The 21383-nt window shown below is 39.5% G+C and overlaps 2 protein-coding genes across 3 annotated transcripts; one reads left to right on the forward strand and one right to left on the reverse strand.

The window, feature by feature from the left end:
* Nucleotides 1-467: 467 nt before the first annotated feature.
* Nucleotides 468-7503, reverse strand: LOC117411742 (ghrelin-like). 2 transcript variants are annotated; one of them, XM_059000150.1, is made up of 7 exons: nt 7447-7503; nt 6392-6477; nt 4255-4404; nt 3221-3353; nt 2790-2903; nt 2559-2667; nt 468-1539 (listed from the first exon to the last, which is right to left on the reverse strand). In XM_059000150.1, the coding sequence occupies exons 4-7, from the start codon at nt 3329-3331 to the stop codon at nt 1532-1534; spliced, it is 342 nt and encodes a 113-aa protein (XP_058856133.1). In that variant the 5' UTR covers nt 3332-3353; nt 4255-4404; nt 6392-6477; nt 7447-7503; the 3' UTR covers nt 468-1531. The 2 variants fall into 2 exon arrangements, with proteins under 2 accessions (XP_058856133.1, XP_033875351.1); XM_034019460.2 differs by having other exon boundaries at nt 7442-7502.
* A 28-nt stretch (nt 7504-7531) lies between these two features.
* On the forward strand, nt 7532-18912 carry LOC117411744 (coiled-coil domain-containing protein 174-like). Its single transcript, XM_034019462.3, has 11 exons — nt 7532-7664; nt 8588-8692; nt 9206-9306; nt 10089-10147; nt 13798-13951; nt 14616-14711; nt 15581-15717; nt 16137-16231; nt 16695-16842; nt 17170-17322; nt 17857-18912. The coding sequence occupies exons 1-11, from the start codon at nt 7623-7625 to the stop codon at nt 18108-18110; spliced, it is 1344 nt and encodes a 447-aa protein (XP_033875353.1). The 5' UTR covers nt 7532-7622; the 3' UTR covers nt 18111-18912.
* The last annotated feature ends 2471 nt before the right edge of the window (nt 18913-21383 follow it).

Genomic DNA, 21383 nt, shown 5'->3' on the forward strand with positions numbered 1-21383 from the left:
CACTATCATTAATGTTATTTGGTTTCCAATTCTTATTTGGTTTCCATTTTTTATCACATTCCTTAGTTTTTTAAAGGTTTTAACTCGGGTTGGTCCATTGCAGTATTCTCAATTAAAGACCATTACAGTATTATTCTTGTGTGCAAAGTGATTTGCGGGTGCAAAACCCCCATATGCTGCAGTCAATCGTGTTTAGCAGCTGTAAAGACTGATTTTAGTGGCTGCTAAAAATGCGCCATATATAAAGAATGGGGTTCACCTGGTGTTCTGCACCCGCTATCAAATTTTCACTACGCCAAATATTAATTCATTAATTTATATTGAAATGCATTCAAATGAAAAGAGCATAGAATTGGGTGGTCTCTGGACACTAAGCGGGTGCAAACATTATAAAGTGAAGTAAGGATTTAGCCTTGTACTTAGGCAATTGCTGAATCTCTTCTTACAAGGTGCAAACCATTGTAGAAGCTAGTAATTAAGAGCTATATAAAAGCACTCAACTGCAGGGACCTTGGCCTCTAGTTCCTTTCAGACCACAGTTGGAATGTCTGGAGGGATAGCCCAATCCACCTTTTCCAGAGTGCTAGGCACACTTCTGGATGTCATGCTAATAAAGGGCAGGCCAATACATATCATTTCCTAAGGATACTAGCATAACTGATGATGTCTGAGGCTTTTCCAAACAACTCCTTTTCATGCTGAGTGACCTCAGCCGTAAGGACTCTCAGCTCCTTGGAAAACTTTTATTTTCTGTGTGCCAAGAGGACTTTGCTGCCCTTCCAATGACTTTTTTTTTTTTTTTTTTTGCTTTATATTTTTGTGCTCCACAAATGTCATACAGCGACTACTGCTCTCTGTATTCCTAACTCTGCAATGAGACCCTCATTCTCATAATTGCAGATCTTTATTTGTGTGTGCGGAGTAATTTGGGCGCAGTACAAATTAATTGCCTGGCCGCAATGCAATTTGAATTTTGCATCCGCAATTATTTGCACTGCGTCTATACGTACATCATCCCTTAGTCTCATGTTAATTATGCAAATTCCATTGTGGGGAACTAACTAGAAGCACCAGAAAACCGTGCGGAGATCCTGCAGACCTCAACATTTTTAAAAATAGGTTTCAAGGATGGAATGAAAAATAAGAATTGGAAACCAAATAACAGGAATGATAAGTGGGTGAGGGAATGATGTCATTCGGTACACCCTATTTATTCTACCTGCAAATCAGGGAAGAAGCACCTTTTTCTGTAAGAATGCTCGGGGAATAACAATTGCTATAAAACAGTAAATGCACACTATAAACTATTAAAAAAAAGTATAAAATAGTCTGCAGGAAGTTTATTATAAATTTAACATTACGCCACATTTAACGCCATTTTGCAAGGAGCAAAAAAGAAATAATGAATTGCAAATTTTCACACGTTAATGCTGATACAGAAACACACATATACAGTAATTAATGGACCATCTTGTATTGAAAGCATCCCCAGTTAGTTCAATTAAGCATTCCAGTACTGCCAGTTTTCAGATTACTGATCTGAAAGAAAAACAGAATTACTTTTTTCAAGCAATTAAAAGTAAATACACAAAAGCACAAGGTCATAAGTAAAGTGAAAGTAGACCTACTATACCAGGTGAATGTATCATATTGTGCTGTAAATTAGTATGCCAGGGGTTTACCAGATACACTCAAAAGCCCCCAATGTTGTGGAAAGCACATACATACTGTAAGTTTAGAAAATGGCAAGGCTAGAGGGCACAATCTCATTGGCTAACAAGTGTTCCAACCTGTGCAGACATGTCACCACACCAGCACAGCTTGGAACTGATTCCCATGACAACCAATTTACTTTTGGTTGGGTGAAGGGGGTGCCACTTTATAAGCGCAGACCGAACCGCTCTGCTTTGTGGTCGTCCAGCCCAAACGGAACAACACCATCTCTTATACCAAGAAGAGACACCCTACACACAACGTATTACCATATAACAAGAACATTTACAGAGGCCCAGTAATGCTCATCCGGTTCCTAGCAGCTGATTGATACCAAAACTTTATCGGGTCGGGTCTTGAAGGATCCCAGTGATTCATCATCAACAGCATGGCTTGTAACCCATTTCATATCCTTACCGATCTGTATAAAAGTGTTTCCCACCCTCTGTCCTAGGACTGCCTCCACTGTGCTCTGCTTGCTTTAACTTTGTCAACGGCTTTTAATATTTGAAAGACTTTATTTGTTCGATGCTAAGTAGATCCAGTTCCCTGTGTACGTGTTAGTTGTCTTCCACTATCCAGAATTAAAAGCTTGCGTCCTGTCTGTGAACTCTACCTGTGTTTGGCCAGCAGGTCCAGCACAGGCAGGTTATGAAAGTTCAGAGGTTCTATTTTTTGTTAGGGAGTCCCCTTAACTGGCTGTAGCGAAAGATTACTGTTTGTACATTAAACAGATTACACTAACAATAATGATAGGTTTCGATAATTTTGTGAGACCCAATCTCTATGGATCCTAGTTTGATATCCACTGTACCTGTCAACACTTATAAAGGACTGTATAGTACCTTCAGTATTATCAGCTAGAATGTCCTCTGTGAGTTTTTGCAACAGGTGCCCATACTCCTGATACTGAGATTCTGACATTGAGATCCCGATTTCAAAAGGCGCACTGAACTGGAAGACAAGGAAGAATATTATAATACAAGTTATTTTTTGTTGTTGTTGTTGTTATTTCTGTAATATTGCGATAGAAATGTGACATTAACACTTTATTATAAATCAATGGGTACATATACCTGTATTTTGTTGTCTCCAATGTCATGAAATTGCCCTTCCAAAATCTCCACCATGCTTTCTGAATCTCGACGTGTCATCTTGGGTTCAGCCGGCTTTTTCACAGGCTTCCCCAGCTGGGATTCAAACAAAAGAAGCTAAACTTCAAATCAAGTCAAACACGCAGTTAACAAATTTCACCAAAAAAGCAAACAACTGTAGGTTCTGACCAAAATATTTAATGTGAAAACAAAACTCAATTTTAAGTCTGAAAAATTGCTTGCGTTCAAGTTTCCAAAAAGGTATTGAACTTGGATTTTATATCACATTCATTGAGCCAAACCTTTCTTGTGGCTTTTTGTAGATCACAACTGAAATAGAAATACCCTGATACAACACCAACTAACAGAAGTCTAATGTCCATGCTGATAGTTCTGTACACACATGCTAGTACCTGTTTGCTACCAGCAGGACTCAGGAAGCTTGATCCAGCATCTACATGTTCTGTCCCAAGCGCCAGGATGCAGATGAAGAGGAATCCACACGGAGCAATTCTAAGCATCATGGTGAAAGAATGAGATTGGCACCTTTGAAATCAAGAAAACATGGAAGTTAGTTCAGGAAGTGTTCACAGAATGATCTACTCTTCAACTTTAGAATGCACATTTTATAAGCTCGGCTTCTGCATAGATAAACCATTACTTAATCAATGGTGCAGTGTCCATAGACAAGGGTTACATTTTACACTAAACCATCATTCTTTATTTTCCTTTATTAGAAGGAAGACATTGATGACACTCCAGTTTGTTTACATCACCCAAGGGAAGGTATGAAGCTTCCTACACTCTTGAATTGTGCTTGCCACGACTATAACTTGCAGCGGCTGGAGGTTATAAATGACCAGTTTATGTTACAGTTCAGGAAACAAAAGTAGACATTAAATTGATTGTAGTTGACCAAATAATTCCATAAATCTTACCTGCTGTGCTCTTTCATTGTTATAGAGGTATCAATTGTCCAGTACTGAAGGCAATATTCCTATCTGACAGACCCTAGTCTTGTACTGTTCTGTGATGTTCAATGCAATTTCTTTATTCTTGCATGTAATACAAGCCTTGTATCGTACGACTAGTGTGTGAAATAATTCTTACAAATCAGCTACTAACCAGGAAAGCTGAGATGGGCTGAATGGCCTGCTCTCCTTCCTAACTTTTCTTATGTTCTTATGTTTTAAAGAAATTTTAAATTCAATGACAAACATTTTGACTAGAAGTCGTTTTCAATGTCTTCAGAACGTGTGTATTTTAGTATTTCTAAATATTCAGCACTGTTGATTGCTTAATAGTTGGATGACATACATCTTAGAAAGAAGAACAATGGTAGAAGTTCAACAATTAAAACCTGGAAATGTAACATTCCCCACCACTGTGCTCCTTATTGAAGCCCCTCTGACACGTCTGATTCCTGGAGAAAAGCTGTTTCACTTACCTGATACGGTTCGGTCCTTGCTTCTCGTTCTGCAGGTAGTCTGCTGCTGTAATTTATACCCACATGTGTTTGCTCTTCTCATTGATAACGATAGTGATTTGTCCCAACAGGTTTCATTGTGAAATATCCAGGAAGCTTGTAGTGATAGCACTAATGTCACAGCAAATAAAGGGTAGTGTTAAAAACGTGCATAGTTTTATAGAGCAGTGTTAACATAGGTCTGTTTAATCTTTTTAAGCATTGGTTAAACAGCAAAGCACAATTGAAATTTGCGAAAACACAGGAGGTCCTGAAAATCTGAGAGTCACTTCTTTTAAACAATATTTTTCAATTTTTGTCAGTTTTTTGTTAAGTATATGGAAAACACAAAGCGATATGTAATTCAATATGTCAATGTAACACTTTGACATATTTTCATTTGACTTTATGAAGCAAAATTAGTTAATTCTAGAGGGTGACGCAAAATATTTGGCCATAGCTGTTGCTGCAGCCTACAATGCTTCCAGAGCTCGGCCAAATTAAACACGACACAATTAGCGCTAGCATGCCCCCACACCTTTCTCACCCTCCCCAATGCTCATACTCCATGTTATTATTTGTAACTGTTGGGTGTTAAACTTGGCTTTGTCACATCTTTATGAGCAATCCTGTTTTCACTAACTTGGCTCATTTTGTGCATGTAAAGTGTTTTTGTTCACATTTTAAATAATTCCTGTGTACACAAGTTTAAGGAGGTCAAGGTTGTTTTTATTGTAGTTCAAGTAACACACCTATTGCTTTCTGTAACCTAACCTTAAAGCAGTGTGTGTGATAATCATGTAAGGACATCAGGAAAGGACACTGGGTGTTTTGGGGCTGTTCTGGGATGTTTCTGTGTTGTTATGTGTTGTGTTATTTTATTAGTTAGTTGTGTATTTTATGTGTTTATAGTTCTTCATTTTCTTGTATATGTCTGCTGTTTTTTCATCTGCCATTTATCATGTTCCCTTCTGTAAATGTTACTTTATTTGCATTCTTTTCTTTTTCCGTTTCTGTGTTTGCCCAGGGACTGCCAATGAAAATTAGCTCCTAGCTAAATCTGCGTGCCATACATCTTATGACATGTCATATCTGTTAAATATTGTAAGTTTTCCCTATCAAATAAATACATAAATAAAAAATAAAATACAAAAAAGATAAGCCCCCTGCTTGCTGGACCACAGTACTATGTGCTCACTGTCCCTCTTGACAGTTTTGTGTGACCATGCTGTCGGCTTGCAACTGACTCGGCTGTCTTAATTAAAAAGAGATTTCCACAATTCCTTAATATTTGCATTATGTTTAAATATTGATATTTCTACAGCCACATGTGTTAAGTTAAATACAGAGTGTGATTCCAGTGTTATTTTTTAAAGATTGATGTGTCACCTAGCACTGCTAACACAGTAAGGCCCTTTTTCCTCAGTTTTTACAAAAGCATTAGTATTTAACAACTTTTCACCTACTAAAGCAGGTGGAAATACTGATTTACACCAAGAAAACCCATTACATTTAAAATGTGTGGAATTTAAATACGAGAGGGTTTTAGTGTAATGTGGCGCTGTCTGTTTTACATACTGAACTTCAGTAGTGATGCAGGTTAACTTCACCACTTTTACATGAGTTGCGTTCATAGAGAACCAAAGCATGTGATTGGCTTTTCTGTGCGCACGGGGCCAGCACAGCTGCATCTCAATAGCACTAATACAATGAGAGACCTACGTAAGCCATGCTCAGTAAAATAACAATACAACAATAAAAGTATTCCAAACAATTACTGTTCATCCAGGGGATTGTATTATGTTCATCTTGAAATAGTACAGACTTAATTTAAGCATAATTGGCATTTGCAAACCATATGCTTCATAAAATGTATTAAGATATTATTTTACTATACAGTTAAATGGGTGTTGTAACACGGAAAACACTAAAACCCGCTGTGCTGTTTGTCAAATGTTTTATTTGATCTCTATGGTCTGTCTCTACGCACGGGGACATGTGTGCTTGTTATTTTATGATTCTTATCAGTGAAAATACATGATTTTGTTCATTTAGGTTGCTGTGGTATATTTAGTTCAATTGGGTTGTAGTTCAAATATTTCAACACATTCATACTTACCTGAACAAACACAGCCCAGCGAAAAAACAGCTAGGAATACTTCAAATGAGCTCTGTTTCAGTGGAAGGTCTGCACCACCTTTATTACTAAAAGAAAAAATATCACATAGCAATTCATAAAGCACTTCAGTTGTGATTTGGCACATTTTCATGAAACTGCACAAAAAATACTATACTGTTATATGTCATGTTATTTTGGTGCACTATTATGACTTATACACTGTAGCATAACTGTTAATTCTATAATATATATATATATATATATATATATATATATATATATATATATATATATATATATATATATATATATAACAGGCAATTACAGTAGTGACGTCAAAATGTCATAATTCCTCTCGAGGAAAATATACTTTAACTTTAACCCATTTGACTCCTCTCGAGACCACTTTCAATTCTAGCACAATATGTCTCGTTTTCAATCACTCGACAACACGCACAGTAGAGAAATGTTCATTAATGATCAACAAAATCTCAGAAAAACTGGAGAGGAACAGGAAATTTAAAACATTCCTGTCAATGACTCGTGTTTTTAGGCACTTTTAACAAATCTGTCTCTGTGAAGATTTACAATCATCCTACAATCAAGCGGTACAAATCTTCGATTCTGACAGCGACTAAGAAATAAATAAATTAAAAAAGCATACCCCATTGAAATACATTTTCCTTAAAAATACGTTATTGTTTGGAGTTCATTATCTACTCAACTCGGGTTTCTGTGAGTTTATAAACTAGTAAGTACTCGACCTAACGGTCTCGTAGTTTATGACGTCACATAAACCATAGATGGAATTATTTTATTGATTAAAAATCATATATATAACAGTATACTATAGCGATTTAAGGCATTTGTTGAAAAGGTTCTATGTTATTCAATATGCAAATCTTCAAATATTATCAAGTACTAATTTAATATTCAGTACTCTTAAAGGTACAATCGGTACTAAAACTGCAGTGTTTTGGACACATTGACTTCAGTACTGAAAATACTATTATAGTAATTTTTAACAAAAGTCCATAATAACGCACATACCGTACATTTCTTTAAGTGGTGCACCAGCAGGTGACATGTGCTTACAAAACACGTGCTAGTCGACCACGCCTCTAACAAAAGCAGCACCGCCCATTTAATAAAATGCTTTGACCTCAACAACATGGCGGACGGGCGGAAGAAGAATTTATGTTGATCGTACATACAGTACAGTTTGTCCACAATGGACAAGAGAAAGAAACAATTTGATGTTACTGCAGCATCGGTAAGTGCTTTCTAAACATACAAAAACTCGACTGTGTAAAAGCTTGTGTTTGAAGGTGATTGTAATGGTATGATATAGCGTTTGTGATGACTGAGTGACGTTGGCTGTTGTGACAGCCAGTGTGTTTTTGTTTGTCTTCTGTACACTGCTTTTAATTAAAATAAAAAACACTGGTGGCGTTCAGAAAAATAAATTCCCACCTAATAATGTCATGGTGACCCCCTAAACGAGCCACTAGCGCTCAGACTGGCCAGTGAACCAAAACATAGCAACAGCATGCTGAGTTTGTACTACTGGTAACAGTAGTGCGTTACAACCCCACAGTGCCGAGTTCAGTTATTGTATTCATAATAAAACGCATGCTTTTGAATGATATGATTTCTAAAGTACACTTAAACATGTTAATGTTGCGGAAAATCAGATTTTTCGCTGCTGGCTGTACTACACTGTGCCTTCTTGTAAACACACCACTGCATATTTAAAGAATGCTAATACAGCCCTCAGTTCCAATGTGGGGCTGTTCCCGCTGTACACTGCTTGTGTGAACAAACCTGGCTATTTTTTAAACACTGATTAAGGTGCTAACTTCAGGGGAGTGAGTACCTGTTTAAGTCCAATCCTGTTACACAAGCAAGACCGTTCCATCTACACGAATCACAAGCTGTGCTTGTGCAGTCTAGGCAGGGCAATACACAGGAATATCCACTATCGATTATGTAAGAAGCATAGCTTCACTTTAGGCTATAATACTAAATGGTCTTACTATTAACATGTTGCATACAATACAAGTGTACTGTGCTAGATTGGAACTGGGGATAGTCTTATTTATGACTACAAAATCAGGAGTGAACTTATTCAATATTGTGAAAGTGAATGTTACTTATGGAACTGTACTCTCGCTGCACTTTGTACGCTTTATTCAGCTGGTGGACCTGAAAGCTGAGCTTTACAGAAAGCAGGAGGCATTTAAACAAGAAAAGTTGGTCAAAGATACTGGAGCCCCACTGAAACCTAAACCCACAAACAAGGTATGTTACTGCTGTTTGCAACTTAGTAAACCCAGGCAATTAGTTTATGAATCTACTAGGCAGTATTTTAAATCTTGGGAGATGCCAGAATAATTTCTACCTGTCACTCTTAATCAAAGGTATTCCACATCCCAGAATCGTTAATAATCATCGTCCTGTGCATAAACATGTTTTTGAGATTGTTAGCAGTTACTGTCCTTTACCCAGGCAGTGGAAACTTGTAAGTGGATATAGCAGTATTTCAGCCACTTATCTTTTAAATAATAATAATAATAATAATAATAATAATAATAATAATAATAATAATAATAATAATAATAATAATAATAATAATGATGATGATGATGATGATGGACCTAGGGTATGTTGAAAGAAGCAAAATGAACATTCATTATTGACCGGTAGGCTGCTAAAAATGTCCCGTAGTTTTGTTTGGATGTGGTGTACAGTTGTAATAAACTGTTGTGGGCCACTTGAATTCTGTACCCTCCTGTTGTAACTGCTGCCTTGCAGAAGAGCAGCATCTGGAATAAACAAAATGAAGGAGTGTCGGACAGAGCTGAGAAAGATGTGGAGCAGAAGACTGAAGAAGAGAACACACTGGACAAGTCAAAGTAAGAGCTGTCATTAACAGCTTTAATAATATGCAATGTTGAGCAGAAACAATATACACAACCTCCTGCTCACCCACACAACTTTAGAAACCATGCCATGTTACAGCAAACCAACAAACCCGATTGAAAGAATGATAGCACATTACAGACACTTGCAGCAGTAGTTGTGTATTTATGTGTTATATGTGTGATTTTAAAACCTTTTACCTAACAAAGCAATGATAAGAATGGTACATTGTACTGCACATGTCTTGCATCTTTCAGCATCTGTCTCTGTTACTTTTCCTGTTGCTTTGTAAATATCGAGTCGATAAAAAATATGTGTAACAGGGACAGTGTCCCGTACCTGGCTTCTCGAGCACATGCGTATGTTTGTAGGAGCGAGTCAGGTGCTTCACCTGCTGTGTTTGGCAGCTGGGGACTGGCCAGCTGTGGATCCCTAACCAGCAGGTGGGCGTCTCACAACAAAAGGGAGACGCTTTTAAATCAGTTAAGTGTGTCAGCGGGACATTCCTAACCAGCGGGAGCTGTGGGTCTGTCTCTATGCCACCCTTCATTTTTTTGTGTTTGCATTTTCCTTATTTTATTTGTGTGTATTACACATGCTGTGTATTGTCGTCCACGGCGATGCCTTTGGTGGTACAGCCCTGTGGCCTGTGTAAGTAAATCCGGGGGGCCTGTGCTGTGTTACTGCTTTACTTCTGTGTCACTTCCCGACTCTCTGGTTATCCACACTCTGTTGGTTTCTACATATACTTTATTGTTTTGTTTTCTTGCAATAGACAGAAGCTGGAGGAGAAGGCCAGGCTGTATGAGCAGATGACAAAAGGAGATCTACCAGGTAAGCACCTGAAATGACTTCAATATACATTCAGAATAAGCCAGGGAATTTGTGATCAGTCAGAACTTCAGTTTCATCTACAGCATTACAAAGTGGATTGGATGTTTTCTTTAACCTGATTGGTTTCTTATCGCTAGTTAAGGACATTGAATGTTTAATCTCTGTTCCAAATCAAGCCACTGTAATTAACCTTTTGTTTGCTTGATGAAAGAAAATCTCTATTGTAGTACATGCCCTCTGAATGTTGTTTCAAATCATGTAGACTAAAGGCTGCTTCATCTCTGTCCTATACATCCAATCTGTTTACATTGACTTGATGATAATTAAAAAAAAGAGAATAGTCTTTATTGAATCGTAGGCAATACAAAAAACACTGATTAGCGATAACACATGTAGGTTACTAGATATTTTTAATGATTTAAATTACTATTATTATTTTTACTTTCACTAATACATTTATATCAGGACCTAACGGTAACTTAAATACTGACATTAATACACAATACCAACATTAAATACTGACACAAATACACAAACAGATCTCAAACCATGCCTGCCTTTGTGTACGAGGTGCCTGAACTGCAGAAAAGCAGAGTGGAAGTAGAATATTTCTTTTAGGATTATGTTATCATTTAGGCTGTTGAAAATACCCATGACATGACATTGTCCACCGCTGGTTAAAGCTACAGCTACAGGAGGCTGTGTGGTCCAGTAGTTAAAGAAGTGGGCTTGCAACCAGGAGGTCCCCGGTTCAAATCCCACCTCAGCTACTGACTCATTGTGTGACCCTGAGCAAGTCACTTAACCTCCTTGTGCTCCGTCTTTCGGGTGAGACGTTATTGTAAGTGACTCTGCAGCTGATGCATAGTTCACACACCCTAGTCTCTGTAAGTCGCCTTGGATAAAGGTGTCTGCTAAATTAACAAATAATAATAATAATACAGCACACGACTCCAAGATTTACAGTCTCAGAACTAAAAACAAAGAAGTACTGAAAATCTCTAACTGGAGTAATGAAGCCTGAAGGCTACTAGACCATATGCAGAGTTCTGAGTAAACCGCATTACTCATGGAAAATTGAGGAAACTTTATATTCATTAGCAACTAAAACTAGTGCTGCATTAAATCACACACACACAAAAATACCTTTCAATGTTTATTTTATAGCAATAGAACCCTCATAAGAGGGCTTTACCATCTGGTAAGTCCCTTCAAATTATGTTAAGTACCCTATGAGCTCGGGACATTTAACTGCATGAGGCAGGCCTTACCAGATGGTTAAGCGCTCTTCTTTGGTTTCTGTTGCCTAATTAAAACATTACAAGTTCTATTACATGTGTATGCCTGCACTGAATTCAATTCAGTAATACATGCTTTTCATTGTTTTTGACTGCTACTGTTGCTTCCTGTTTGTTTTAATACATTCCTATGGGGATGAAATGCCCTGCTAAGTGGATATAGCGGAAGCGTTTGTACATACAGACTTGCTCAAATTTGTTGGTACCCTTACAGCTCATTGAAATAATGCTTCATTCCTCCTGAAAAGTGATGAAATTAAAAGCTATTTTATCATGTATACTTGCATGCCTTTGGTATGTCATAGAATAAAGCAAAGAAGCTGTGAAAAGAGATTAATTATTTCTTATTCTACAAAGATATTCTAAAATGGCCTGGACACATTTGTTGGTACCCCTTAGAAAAGATAATAAATAATTGGATTATAGTGATATTTCAAACTAATTAGTTTCTTTAATTAGTATCACACATGTCTCCAATCTTGTAATCAGTCATTCAGCCTATTTAAATGGAGAAAAGTAGTCACTGTGCTGTTTGGTATCATTGTGTGCACCACACTGAACATGGACCAGAGAAAGCAAAGGAGAGAGTTGTCTGAGGAGATCAGAAAGAAAATAATAGACAAGCGTGGTAAAGGTAAAGGCTACAAGACCATCTCCAAGCAGCTTGATGTTCCTGTGACAACAGTTGCAAATATTATTAAGAAGTTTAAGGTCCATGGAACTGTAGCCAACCTCCCTGGGCGCCGCTGCAAGAGGATTATCGACCCCCAGATTAAACAGAAGGATAGTGCGAATGGTAGAAAAAGAACCAAGGATAACTGCCAAAGACATACAAGCTGAACTCCAAGGTGAAGGTACGTCAGTTTCTGATCGCACCATCCGTCGCTTTTTGAACGAAAGTGGGCTCCATGGAAGAAGACCCAGGAGGACTCCACTTTTGAAAGAAAAACATAAAAAAGCCAGACTGGAATTTGCTAAAATGCATATTGACAAGCCACAATCCTTCTGGGAGAATGTCCTTTGGACAGATGAGTCAAAACTGGAGCTTTTTGGCAAGTCACATCAGCTTCTAAAAAATGAAGCTTCCAAAGAAAAGAACACCATACCTACAGTGAAAATGGAGGAGGCTCGGTTATGTTTTGGGGCTGCTTTGCTGTGCCTGGCACAGGGTGCCTTGAATCTTGAGGCTGTGTGGTCCAGTGGTTAAAGAAAAGGGCTTGTAACCAGGAGGTCCCTGGTTCAAATCCCACCTCAGCCACTGACTCATTGTGTGACCCTGAGCAAGTCACTTAACCTCCTTGTGCTCCGTCTTTCGGGTGAGACGTATTTGTAAGTGACTCTGCAGCTGATGCATAGTTCACACACCCTAGTCTCTGTAAGTCGCCTTGGATAAAGGCGTCGGCAAAATAAACAAATAATAATAATAATAATAATAATAATAATCTGTGCAGGGCACAATGAAATCTCAAGACTATCAAGGCATTCTGGAGCGAAACGTACTGCCCAGTGTCAGAAAGCTCTGTCTCAGTCGCAGGTCATGGGTACTCCAACAGGATAATGACCCAAAACACACAGCTAAAAGCACCCAAGAATGGATAAGAACAAAACATTGGACTATTCTGAAGTGGCCTTCTATGAGTCCTGATCTGAATCCTATCGAACATCTATGGAAAGAGCTGAAACTTGCAGTCTGGAGAAGGCACCCATCAAACCTGAGACAGCTGGAGCAGTTTGCTCAGGAAGAGTGGGCCAAACTACCTGTTAACAGGTGCAGAAGTCTCATTGAGAGCTACAGAAAACGTTTGATTGCAGTGATTGCCTCTAAGGGTTGTGCAACAAAATATTAGGTTAGCGGTCCCATCATTTTTGTCCATGCCATTTTCATTTGTTTTATTATTTACAATATTATGTTGAATGAAAAATCAAAAGCAAAGTCTGATTTCTATTAAATATGGAATAAACAATGGTGGATGCCAATTACTTTTGTCAGTTTCAAGTTATTTCAGAGAAAATTGTGCATTCTTCATTTTTTGTGGGGGGGTACCAACAAATTTGAGCACGTCTGTATATGTCACACTTCACAGATTTCTCCATTTATCTATTAAACCGCTTATCCAATTGCCTTGAAACTTGTTATCAACATTATTTAGCAAAGATTAGTGATAACATCAGATTCTTAGGATATACGGCACATCTGTCTCTATATCAAATTGTCATGAAACTTCTTAATGGACATTAATCTGTACTTACTATTGATAAATGTCATGATCATCAGCTTTCTTCATACTGAGAGCTGTAATTGTGAATTTGGGTGGGCGGGGGATATATGTAACTGACAGGCTTGTTTTTCAGATGAAGAAACCGAGAGCCTGTTCCTGGTGGATTTTACACAGAAGATTATCGATCAGAAGAGAGATGCAGCCAAGAGCACAGCAGTGAGGGAACCTGCTGAGGAGGCGCTACCAGACAGTGAGATCCCACCTCCGGAGAACCCTGACCAGGAATGGTAATGCCTTCACAAACAAGGGTCTGCATTCCTAAACATATTCACTCCAAATCTTCATTTGTGCAATTGTTTTCAAACACTGAATCCAATTTTAAAATGAAGAAGAAACAAGCCTTTACAAGCCCCTCGTTTAAATGCGTTGTTTGTTTCGGGTTTGGTAACTTTATTGGTTGCTGTTTCCCTTTCCATTTGTGAATCTAGCCCAGTAAGCCCAGAGACTCCAGTGGACTCTCCCTTTACAATGCATATGCATTTAGGAATTACATTATTATTTCTTTGCATTCCTTCAAGTTGATGCAGTCTGCAACTTTGATTTGAAAATTCCCCTCCATATGATATAGTGACAACTAATCATCAGGACTAGCAAGGTGTGTCCAGTGGACTCAACCTCGGGAAAGAACGACGGCAATGAATGTTCAGGGCAAAAATAACATGCAGTGCTAGCATGGAGTATCCAAGCATTCCGGACAGGTTATTTGCATTTCCTGGCATTCTTTAAATATTATAACTGAAAATAAACCCCCAGTAAGTTCAAAGGACTTTCTTTGCTGGTTTCATATCAGCAAGTCCAGCTGACTCTTGTTGCTCATCCAGGGGTGGATACACAGAGGTTAAGTGATTTGATGCCCCTCTTACACGGTTCCATTTTTTTTTTTTTCTGCAGGGTGGATTATGTTGATTCACTGGGTCGATCGAGGCGATGCATGAAGAAGGATTTACCTGAGTTGCTAAAAATGGATAAAAACCTGCATGTAAAAAGGTAACCATGAATACATCATGTTTTGAGAAATATTTACCATTCCATCTCTTTCAACCAATGTGACACATCCTGAACCCGTGTTGAAAGCTGCATTTTTAAAATGGTCAGAATGAATGTGATGTGTTCTTACCCATTACCCCAGTCTCTGTGGAGCAACTTTCACCTAGCTTGCTTCTTACTAGTTTTGTTACATTACTGATGTTTTTCTTTTCACAGATAAATGTGTTTACTCAAAATAAATATGTATCTCTAGAAGTTGAGTGATGTATATCATACTCCGGTTAAAATCAATTCCTTTGATCTGTCATAACTGATTTCCACCCCACTTAATATCACTTTGGGAAGCATAAGTAAATAAATAGCTGCACAGTATTGGAATATTATGAATATAAGTTGCACAAAATAGCATACAGAACACTGCAATGTGCATGAATATAGTTTTCCTGTGTTTAATTATTACAGTTTGTTGTACACGTAAAGTGCATTGAAAATAAATTACATTAATGAACAGTATTGAAATCAATGCTACACTAGTTCCACAGCAAAACTGGCATATTTGTTGTATCAACACTATGTTTTAATTATTTTTTTGCCAGTTTAATGGCTGATGACTCCTGATGAAGTCAGCCCTACTTATTGTCACTATTTACAGCTGAACTGCCTCACTTTTTAAAAAAGTTTATAATGGAGCATCTTTTGTAACATGTAGACACAGTATTTTGAAGTGACATATTCACATTACACAAGGCTGCAAACAATGTTTTTATTCACATATGCACACATTTGACTTTAGTTGCTAAAGGTTAAGGCTTCCTAAATATCTGAAACGTTCTACTGTGGAAAGGTTTGTGAAGTCTGTTTGCTTGTAGGCAGGAGGACAAGGGAAAGACCCTGCTGTCTGAAGACATGCGTCGTGAGCTGCAGCGGCAGCAGTGGGAGGAGGAGGAGGAGGCGGCCCTGAAGAGGCCCATCGGACCACTGCATTACGAGGACATCCGAGAAAGAGGTGAGGACTGGCTGCACTGCTCAAACACTCCCCTGACCAGTCCTGGGGCTGACCAGTCTCTCCTGTAGGAGCAGGAAAACCACTTCATTCTCTTCCCCCGTTCTGGCCTTCAGAAATCTGCAAGGAGAAGCGCTTTTTTAGCCTTCATATTGGTTGAACTGTAATCTAACCCTTTGCAGACTTTTTCTTTCTAAAATAGCTTTCTCTGATGAAAAGGATTGCATACCATAAATATGTCAGTATCACGCAACATAAATACAAAAGCACTGTTCATTTTAAAGCAGCAGTGAGCCATTGTATAAGCACAGTAACACTTCTCAGGTGTTCGAGGCTTGCGATTATTTCTAGTTTATAGCTAGTTCTGTGTTTATTGCTGAATGAAGAAGCAATGTAGTGTTTGTTCCTGATTTGGTTTTCAGAGGCCCGGGAGCTTGGTGTGGGTTATTTTGCCTTTGCTCAAGATGAAGCGCTCAGATTTAAACAGAGGGAGACGCTGGACATGTTGCGAGACCAGGTACCAAATTACCTCAGCAGTGCTTTATAATGCAATGCATTTTCTTTCATGTACAGCACTGTGAATGCCGTGCTGTACATTGTTTGGATTCGAAACTAATAAAATCAATCCTCCTAACTCTAATTCTCTTTTAGGGGTGCGTATCACAGGCGGTGGGCATAGTGGGTGTGGTTATACTTGCATTACATGTGTTTAGAGAACTGCTTGTCTGATTGGGAAGACACTTGCTGTGGACATTCTTTCACACAAGCTATTGAGGGTTTGGGGGGTTTATTTCTTGGGGACGGATATCACTTTTTTTTTTTTTTATGTAGTGCAACTTTTATTTCAATTGAATTATTGTTATTGTAAGCATTAGTAATCCAAATTTAGAAGACTAGTATTTTGCAAATTTTAGTAAACCTTCCAACCCATAATAAAAGACTGTGATGTTTCTGAACACCATTATTTTTATTTCATCCAGACCACGGAGCAAAGAGCCAAGCGAGAAAAGTTAAAAGGCACACGGAAAGCCATGCTGGATGCCAGACTTGCGAAAGTACGTCAGAGGAAGATGAAGAAACTGAAAGGAGATGGAGCAGAAGAGGAGCTGGATGTAGCAGACAATGAAGGTAGCACATTTCAAAACGGCATAGCTCAGCTTAAAGTAATCATAGCTAACATAATCCTTTCATTAATCTTAAACAGAGAATTCCGGTAGCACCAGACGTCATATTTTAAAATAAAAATACAAGTTTACTATAACGTGTGTTACTTGTAGTACACAAGCTGATGAGAGTTACAAAATTACTTTGAGCTGCAATCATGTTAATGGGGATGTAATTTCTAATACAAGACATCCTGTCAAAGAAATTTCAAATGGCTATATCCCATCAATATTGGCATCTACTATATATTCTGTAGACAGTATTACCTGTTGCTGTCAATTTGTTTTTCAGTGGAGAAAGAGGAGATTGTTGGGCCTGTGCCTTTGTTACCGGAACAGAAATCACCTGCATCCGTGGAGAATAAGAAGGTGGACGTTGTCATCCAAGAACGAAAAGACACAAAGATGGGTATTCCTCATGTGCGGGAATGGGATAAAGGAAAAGGTAAGAAGCTTCCTATACAAGGGATTGATACAGTCGTACAGTAGATTTGATGCTGTCTGATCACAGTCCAGTTTAGCTCTACATGAGTTCACCTTATGCAGAACACTGATGCATACCTGTTAATCTCTGGTGAAGTGGTGATGGTCATGTATACACACCTCACTGTGCAATATATCATGCAAGATATGTTACCAGCCCTGGCGTGAGTTTTCAGTAAAGTTCTTTTACAGGTGATGTCCAGTCAACATTAACCATTTCAGTGCCACATTGTTTTAACATCTGACCATATTAGTGATACAGACCACTGGCTTTTACAGACAGTGTCTTTACAAGCTGTGTTCTAGGATTCTCTCAAACTTCCATTACAGGCTATTATAAATTAACCTTTTCTCTGCCACATTCTTTTTAACTCTGGACATATCAATTGTACGTACCTCATAAGACGAACACTTTAGATTATGCTACGGAGAATGCTTTTGTGGTTTGTTCACATTTCTAGTTCCGCGGCTGAACTTTCTTGATTTCATTTTTCAGAGTTCGCTCTTGGCCAGTGGACAAGTCGACGCAGGGATGAACGGGAGGCAGAGTTTGCTCCTCCTTCAGAATACTTCAGCAACTATAAGAAACCCAACCAGGGGAAAAGCTGGACCAGGAGCAGGCAAGGATATCCCCCCCAGGGCCCAGGAGCACAGAGTCCTGGAAGCACACAAGCAGCAGCCTCCCCGACTCCTCCCCCAGAGCAGCAGAGTCTCGACGACTTGCTGGCGTATTACAAACACTCGGTATAAACTGGTTCCCCTTCTAGAAACACAGTAAGAAAACCAGAACAGGAGATAGGAATCCGTCAGTCCATCAGGGCTCGTCCAGTTCCTAGCAGCTGGTTGATCTGGGCAGATCTGTTGATCCACCAGAAGCGATGAACGTTTCTTGACAGGCTCAAAACTGCCGATGTGGAGCCTTGGGAGAAAGGCTTTAGTTGTAAATAAAGGCAGAGGCAAGTGGATGAAGTTAATTTAGGAACTTTTGCGATTTTGTATGTGTTCAAGCAGAAATTACTTGAAATGGCTTTTTCCGTCTTGAAATTGTCTTACACTTGTACCTTCTGTAGCCCATTAAAGGATAACGGTGTATATTCATGGCTCATTGCCTGGATTAGCATGTCTTCACAGTGGAGACCAGCCTGCTACAGTACATTAACACATGAGAGCCTTTTTTGAGGCACATTTTAAATACATCTTCATGTAACAAAACAAGAAGAGAAATAAATGAGCTGCGCCTATCGGCAAGTAAGTTGGGTCTTGCAGTGTTTATTTTTTTTTTATTCTCTTAAACCGGTCTTGCTTCAAATAAAGGAGCCTTGGTGTGCTGCAGATGAGCTGTCACTAGAGGGCGCCACCAGCTGCAGTTGTAAACAATGGGAAACACCATTAAACACAAAAAGAAAAACCTTTCTGAAGTCTTTTCTTCAGTAAAGCTTTTTGTATAGTCATGTTGGAGTTACATCTTGTAACTAAATTTTACATTTAGACCATTTTTGTTTTGTTTGTCTTTTGTTTTTCGTCCTTTTTTGCACAGAGATTCATATCTTCTGGTCTGTAAACTAAATTACAGAAATCTGAAGGGTTAAAATCCCACTGGCCCTGACCGATTCTACATTACTCTTGTCTACTCACATCTCACCATCTTGACATGCTGTCATTTGCAAGTCCAACAACAGTACATACTGGTACTTGTGTCATTGTCTGTAAGCCCTGGTTTCTGTGATGTGCTTACAGTACTGGTTAAGGTTAACTATGTCATCTCATTTAAGATTTAGAGACTTTTAATCAATTCCCTCCTTAACCCTTCTTTGTTCTAGGCTAAACCAGTAAGTTTATTTGTACTAGTCAATCAATCAATCAATCAATCATATATTTTTTCTATAGCGCCCCATATACATAATAAAATGTCTCAAGGCGCTTCATGAAATCTACTTAAAAACAATTATAAGCCTGGTCGAACAAAAAGGTCTTTGGTCTAATTTTAAACAAAGAGATTGTGGGAACACTGCTGATGTCTCCAAAGTTTAGGAGCGAGACATCGAAAGGAGCGGGCACCAAAAGCAACTGTCCGAAAAGAAGGTACACAAAGCAGGTAGGCATCAACAGAGCGCAGTGCACGATTTGAGAAATAACGCTGTATAGGTTCAGACAAATAGGAAGGAGCCAGGCCATGCAGAGCCTTAGAAGTAAGCAGAATTACCTGTCAAGAATCCAGCCGCAGTGTTTTGAATCAATTGAAGCTTGGCTATAGTACTTTTTGGAAGCCCGGCAAAAAGAGCATTGCAGTAATCCAGCCCTGATGTAACAAAAGCACTCTAGAGAGCAGATTTTGGAAACTAGCGTATAAATATGTGAACCAGTTACACCTCAGTCAATTCACAGTCCACAAACCTCATGCAGTCTGCTCTATAGCTGTAAACATCAGCTTGTTCTGGTATCTTTCCCTCTGCCTTCAAAAAAGCCTCTATCACTCCCCTCCTCAAAAAACCTACCCTCGACCCCCACCTCCCTCCAGAGCTACCGTCCTGTCTCCCTCCTACCCTTCCTCTCCAAAACCCTCGAGCGGACTGTACACCGCCAGCTCTCTGCTTTCCTGTCCAACCACTCTCTGTTTGACCCTCTCCAGTCTGGCTTCCGCTCTGCTCACTCCACTGAAACCGCCCTCCTGTCTGTCACCAACTCACTTAAGTGTGCCCGAGCTGCCTCTCTCTCCTCTGTCCTAATTCTCATCGACCTCTCTGCTGCCTTTGACACTGTTGATCACTCTATTCTACTATCATCTTTCGCTGACCTGGGGATCTCTGGCACTGCTCTGGCCTGGTTCTCCTCCTACCTCTCCAACCGCACTTACCAGGTAACCTGGCGAGGAGCAACCTCCACACCTCACCCTCTCTTAACTGGAGTCCCCAAAGGGTCAGTCTTGGGTCCTCTCCTGTTCTCTCTCTACACCTGCTCCCTGGGCCCCCTCATCGCATCCTATGGTTTCTCATACCCTTTCTATGCTGATGATGCTCAGATTTTCCTCTCCTTCCCCACCTCTGACTCCACCATCTCCTCCCGTATCTCTACCTGTCTGTCTGCTATTTCCTCCTGGATGCACTCGCATCACCTCAAACTCAACCTCTCTAAATCTGACCTCCTTTTCTTTCCCTCCTCCTCCCCCTCCTCTGATCTCTCTATCTCTGTTCCTCTGGAATCTACCACACTCTCTCCCTCTTCCTCCGCTAAGAACCTTGGAGTCACCCTGGACCCCTGCCTCTCTTATTCCCAGCACATCTCCACTCTGGCACGCACTTGCTGATTCTTCCTGAGCAACATCCGAAGAATCCGACCCTTCCTCACCAACTACGCTATCCACTGGCTCCCGATCACCGCTCGCATCCAGTTCAAGACTCTTGTACTAGCCTACAGATGCCTTGACCAGACTGCACCCAGCTACCTCCAGACCCTCATCTCTCCCTACACCCCCACTCGACCTCTCCGCTCCGCCTGCACTAGAAGACTGGCTCTACCTCCGCTACGCTCCCCTGCCTCCAGAGCCCGCTCCTTCTCCACCCTTGCTCCGCAGTGGTGGAATGACCTTCCTACAGATGTCAGGACTGCCCAGTCCCTGACCACATTCCGGCGCCTCCTTAAGACTCACCTCTTCAAACAGCACCTGTAGAACTCCTCTGTTTGTATCCTGGGGCACTATCACCCTTCATTTAAATGTGCTTTATTTTGCTCTTATCTGCCCCCTATTTTACTGCATTTAATCCTGTACTTCAGAATACTGTAATCTGCCAAGTGTTTAACCTGTAGTATTTTGTATTTAATCATATCCTGATGTAACTATCACTATTATCTGCTGTATTATTGAATTGTGGTTTGTCACACTTGAACAAAAGTTATTGTATTTCTTGCTCTTATTGTATTACTTGTATTGTAACACTTGAAATGTATTTGCTTACGATTGTAAGTCGCCCTGGATAAGGGCGTCTGCTAAGAAATAAATAATAATAATGTCTGTTGTCATCACTG

The sequence above is a fragment of the Acipenser ruthenus genome, chromosome 25, assembly GCF_902713425.1.
Source record: "Acipenser ruthenus chromosome 25, fAciRut3.2 maternal haplotype, whole genome shotgun sequence".
Classification (NCBI taxonomy): Eukaryota; Metazoa; Chordata; class Actinopteri; order Acipenseriformes; family Acipenseridae; genus Acipenser; species Acipenser ruthenus.

What these genes read in the sequence shown, in the direction of transcription:
- LOC117411742 (XM_059000150.1), bottom strand. Translation starts at nt 3,331, where the DNA reads ATGATGCTTAGAATTGCTCCGTGTGGATTCCTCTTCATCTGCATCCTG. An exon ending in GTCCTGCTGGTAGCAAACAG is followed by an intron (nt 2,904 to 3,220) that starts GTACTAGCATGT and finishes TTTGAATCCCAG; the next exon opens with CTGGGGAAGCCTGTGAAAAA. An exon ending in TTGGAGACAACAAAATACAG is followed by an intron (nt 2,668 to 2,789) that starts GTATATGTACCC and finishes CTTGTCTTCCAG; the next exon opens with TTCAGTGCGCCTTTTGAAAT.
- LOC117411744 (XM_034019462.3), top strand. Translation starts at nt 7,623, where the DNA reads ATGGACAAGAGAAAGAAACAATTTGATGTTACTGCAGCATCG. An exon ending in TTGATGTTACTGCAGCATCG is followed by an intron (nt 7,665 to 8,587) that starts GTAAGTGCTTTC and finishes CGCTTTATTCAG; the next exon opens with CTGGTGGACCTGAAAGCTGA. An exon ending in AACACACTGGACAAGTCAAA is followed by an intron (nt 9,307 to 10,088) that starts GTAAGAGCTGTC and finishes TTCTTGCAATAG; the next exon opens with ACAGAAGCTGGAGGAGAAGG.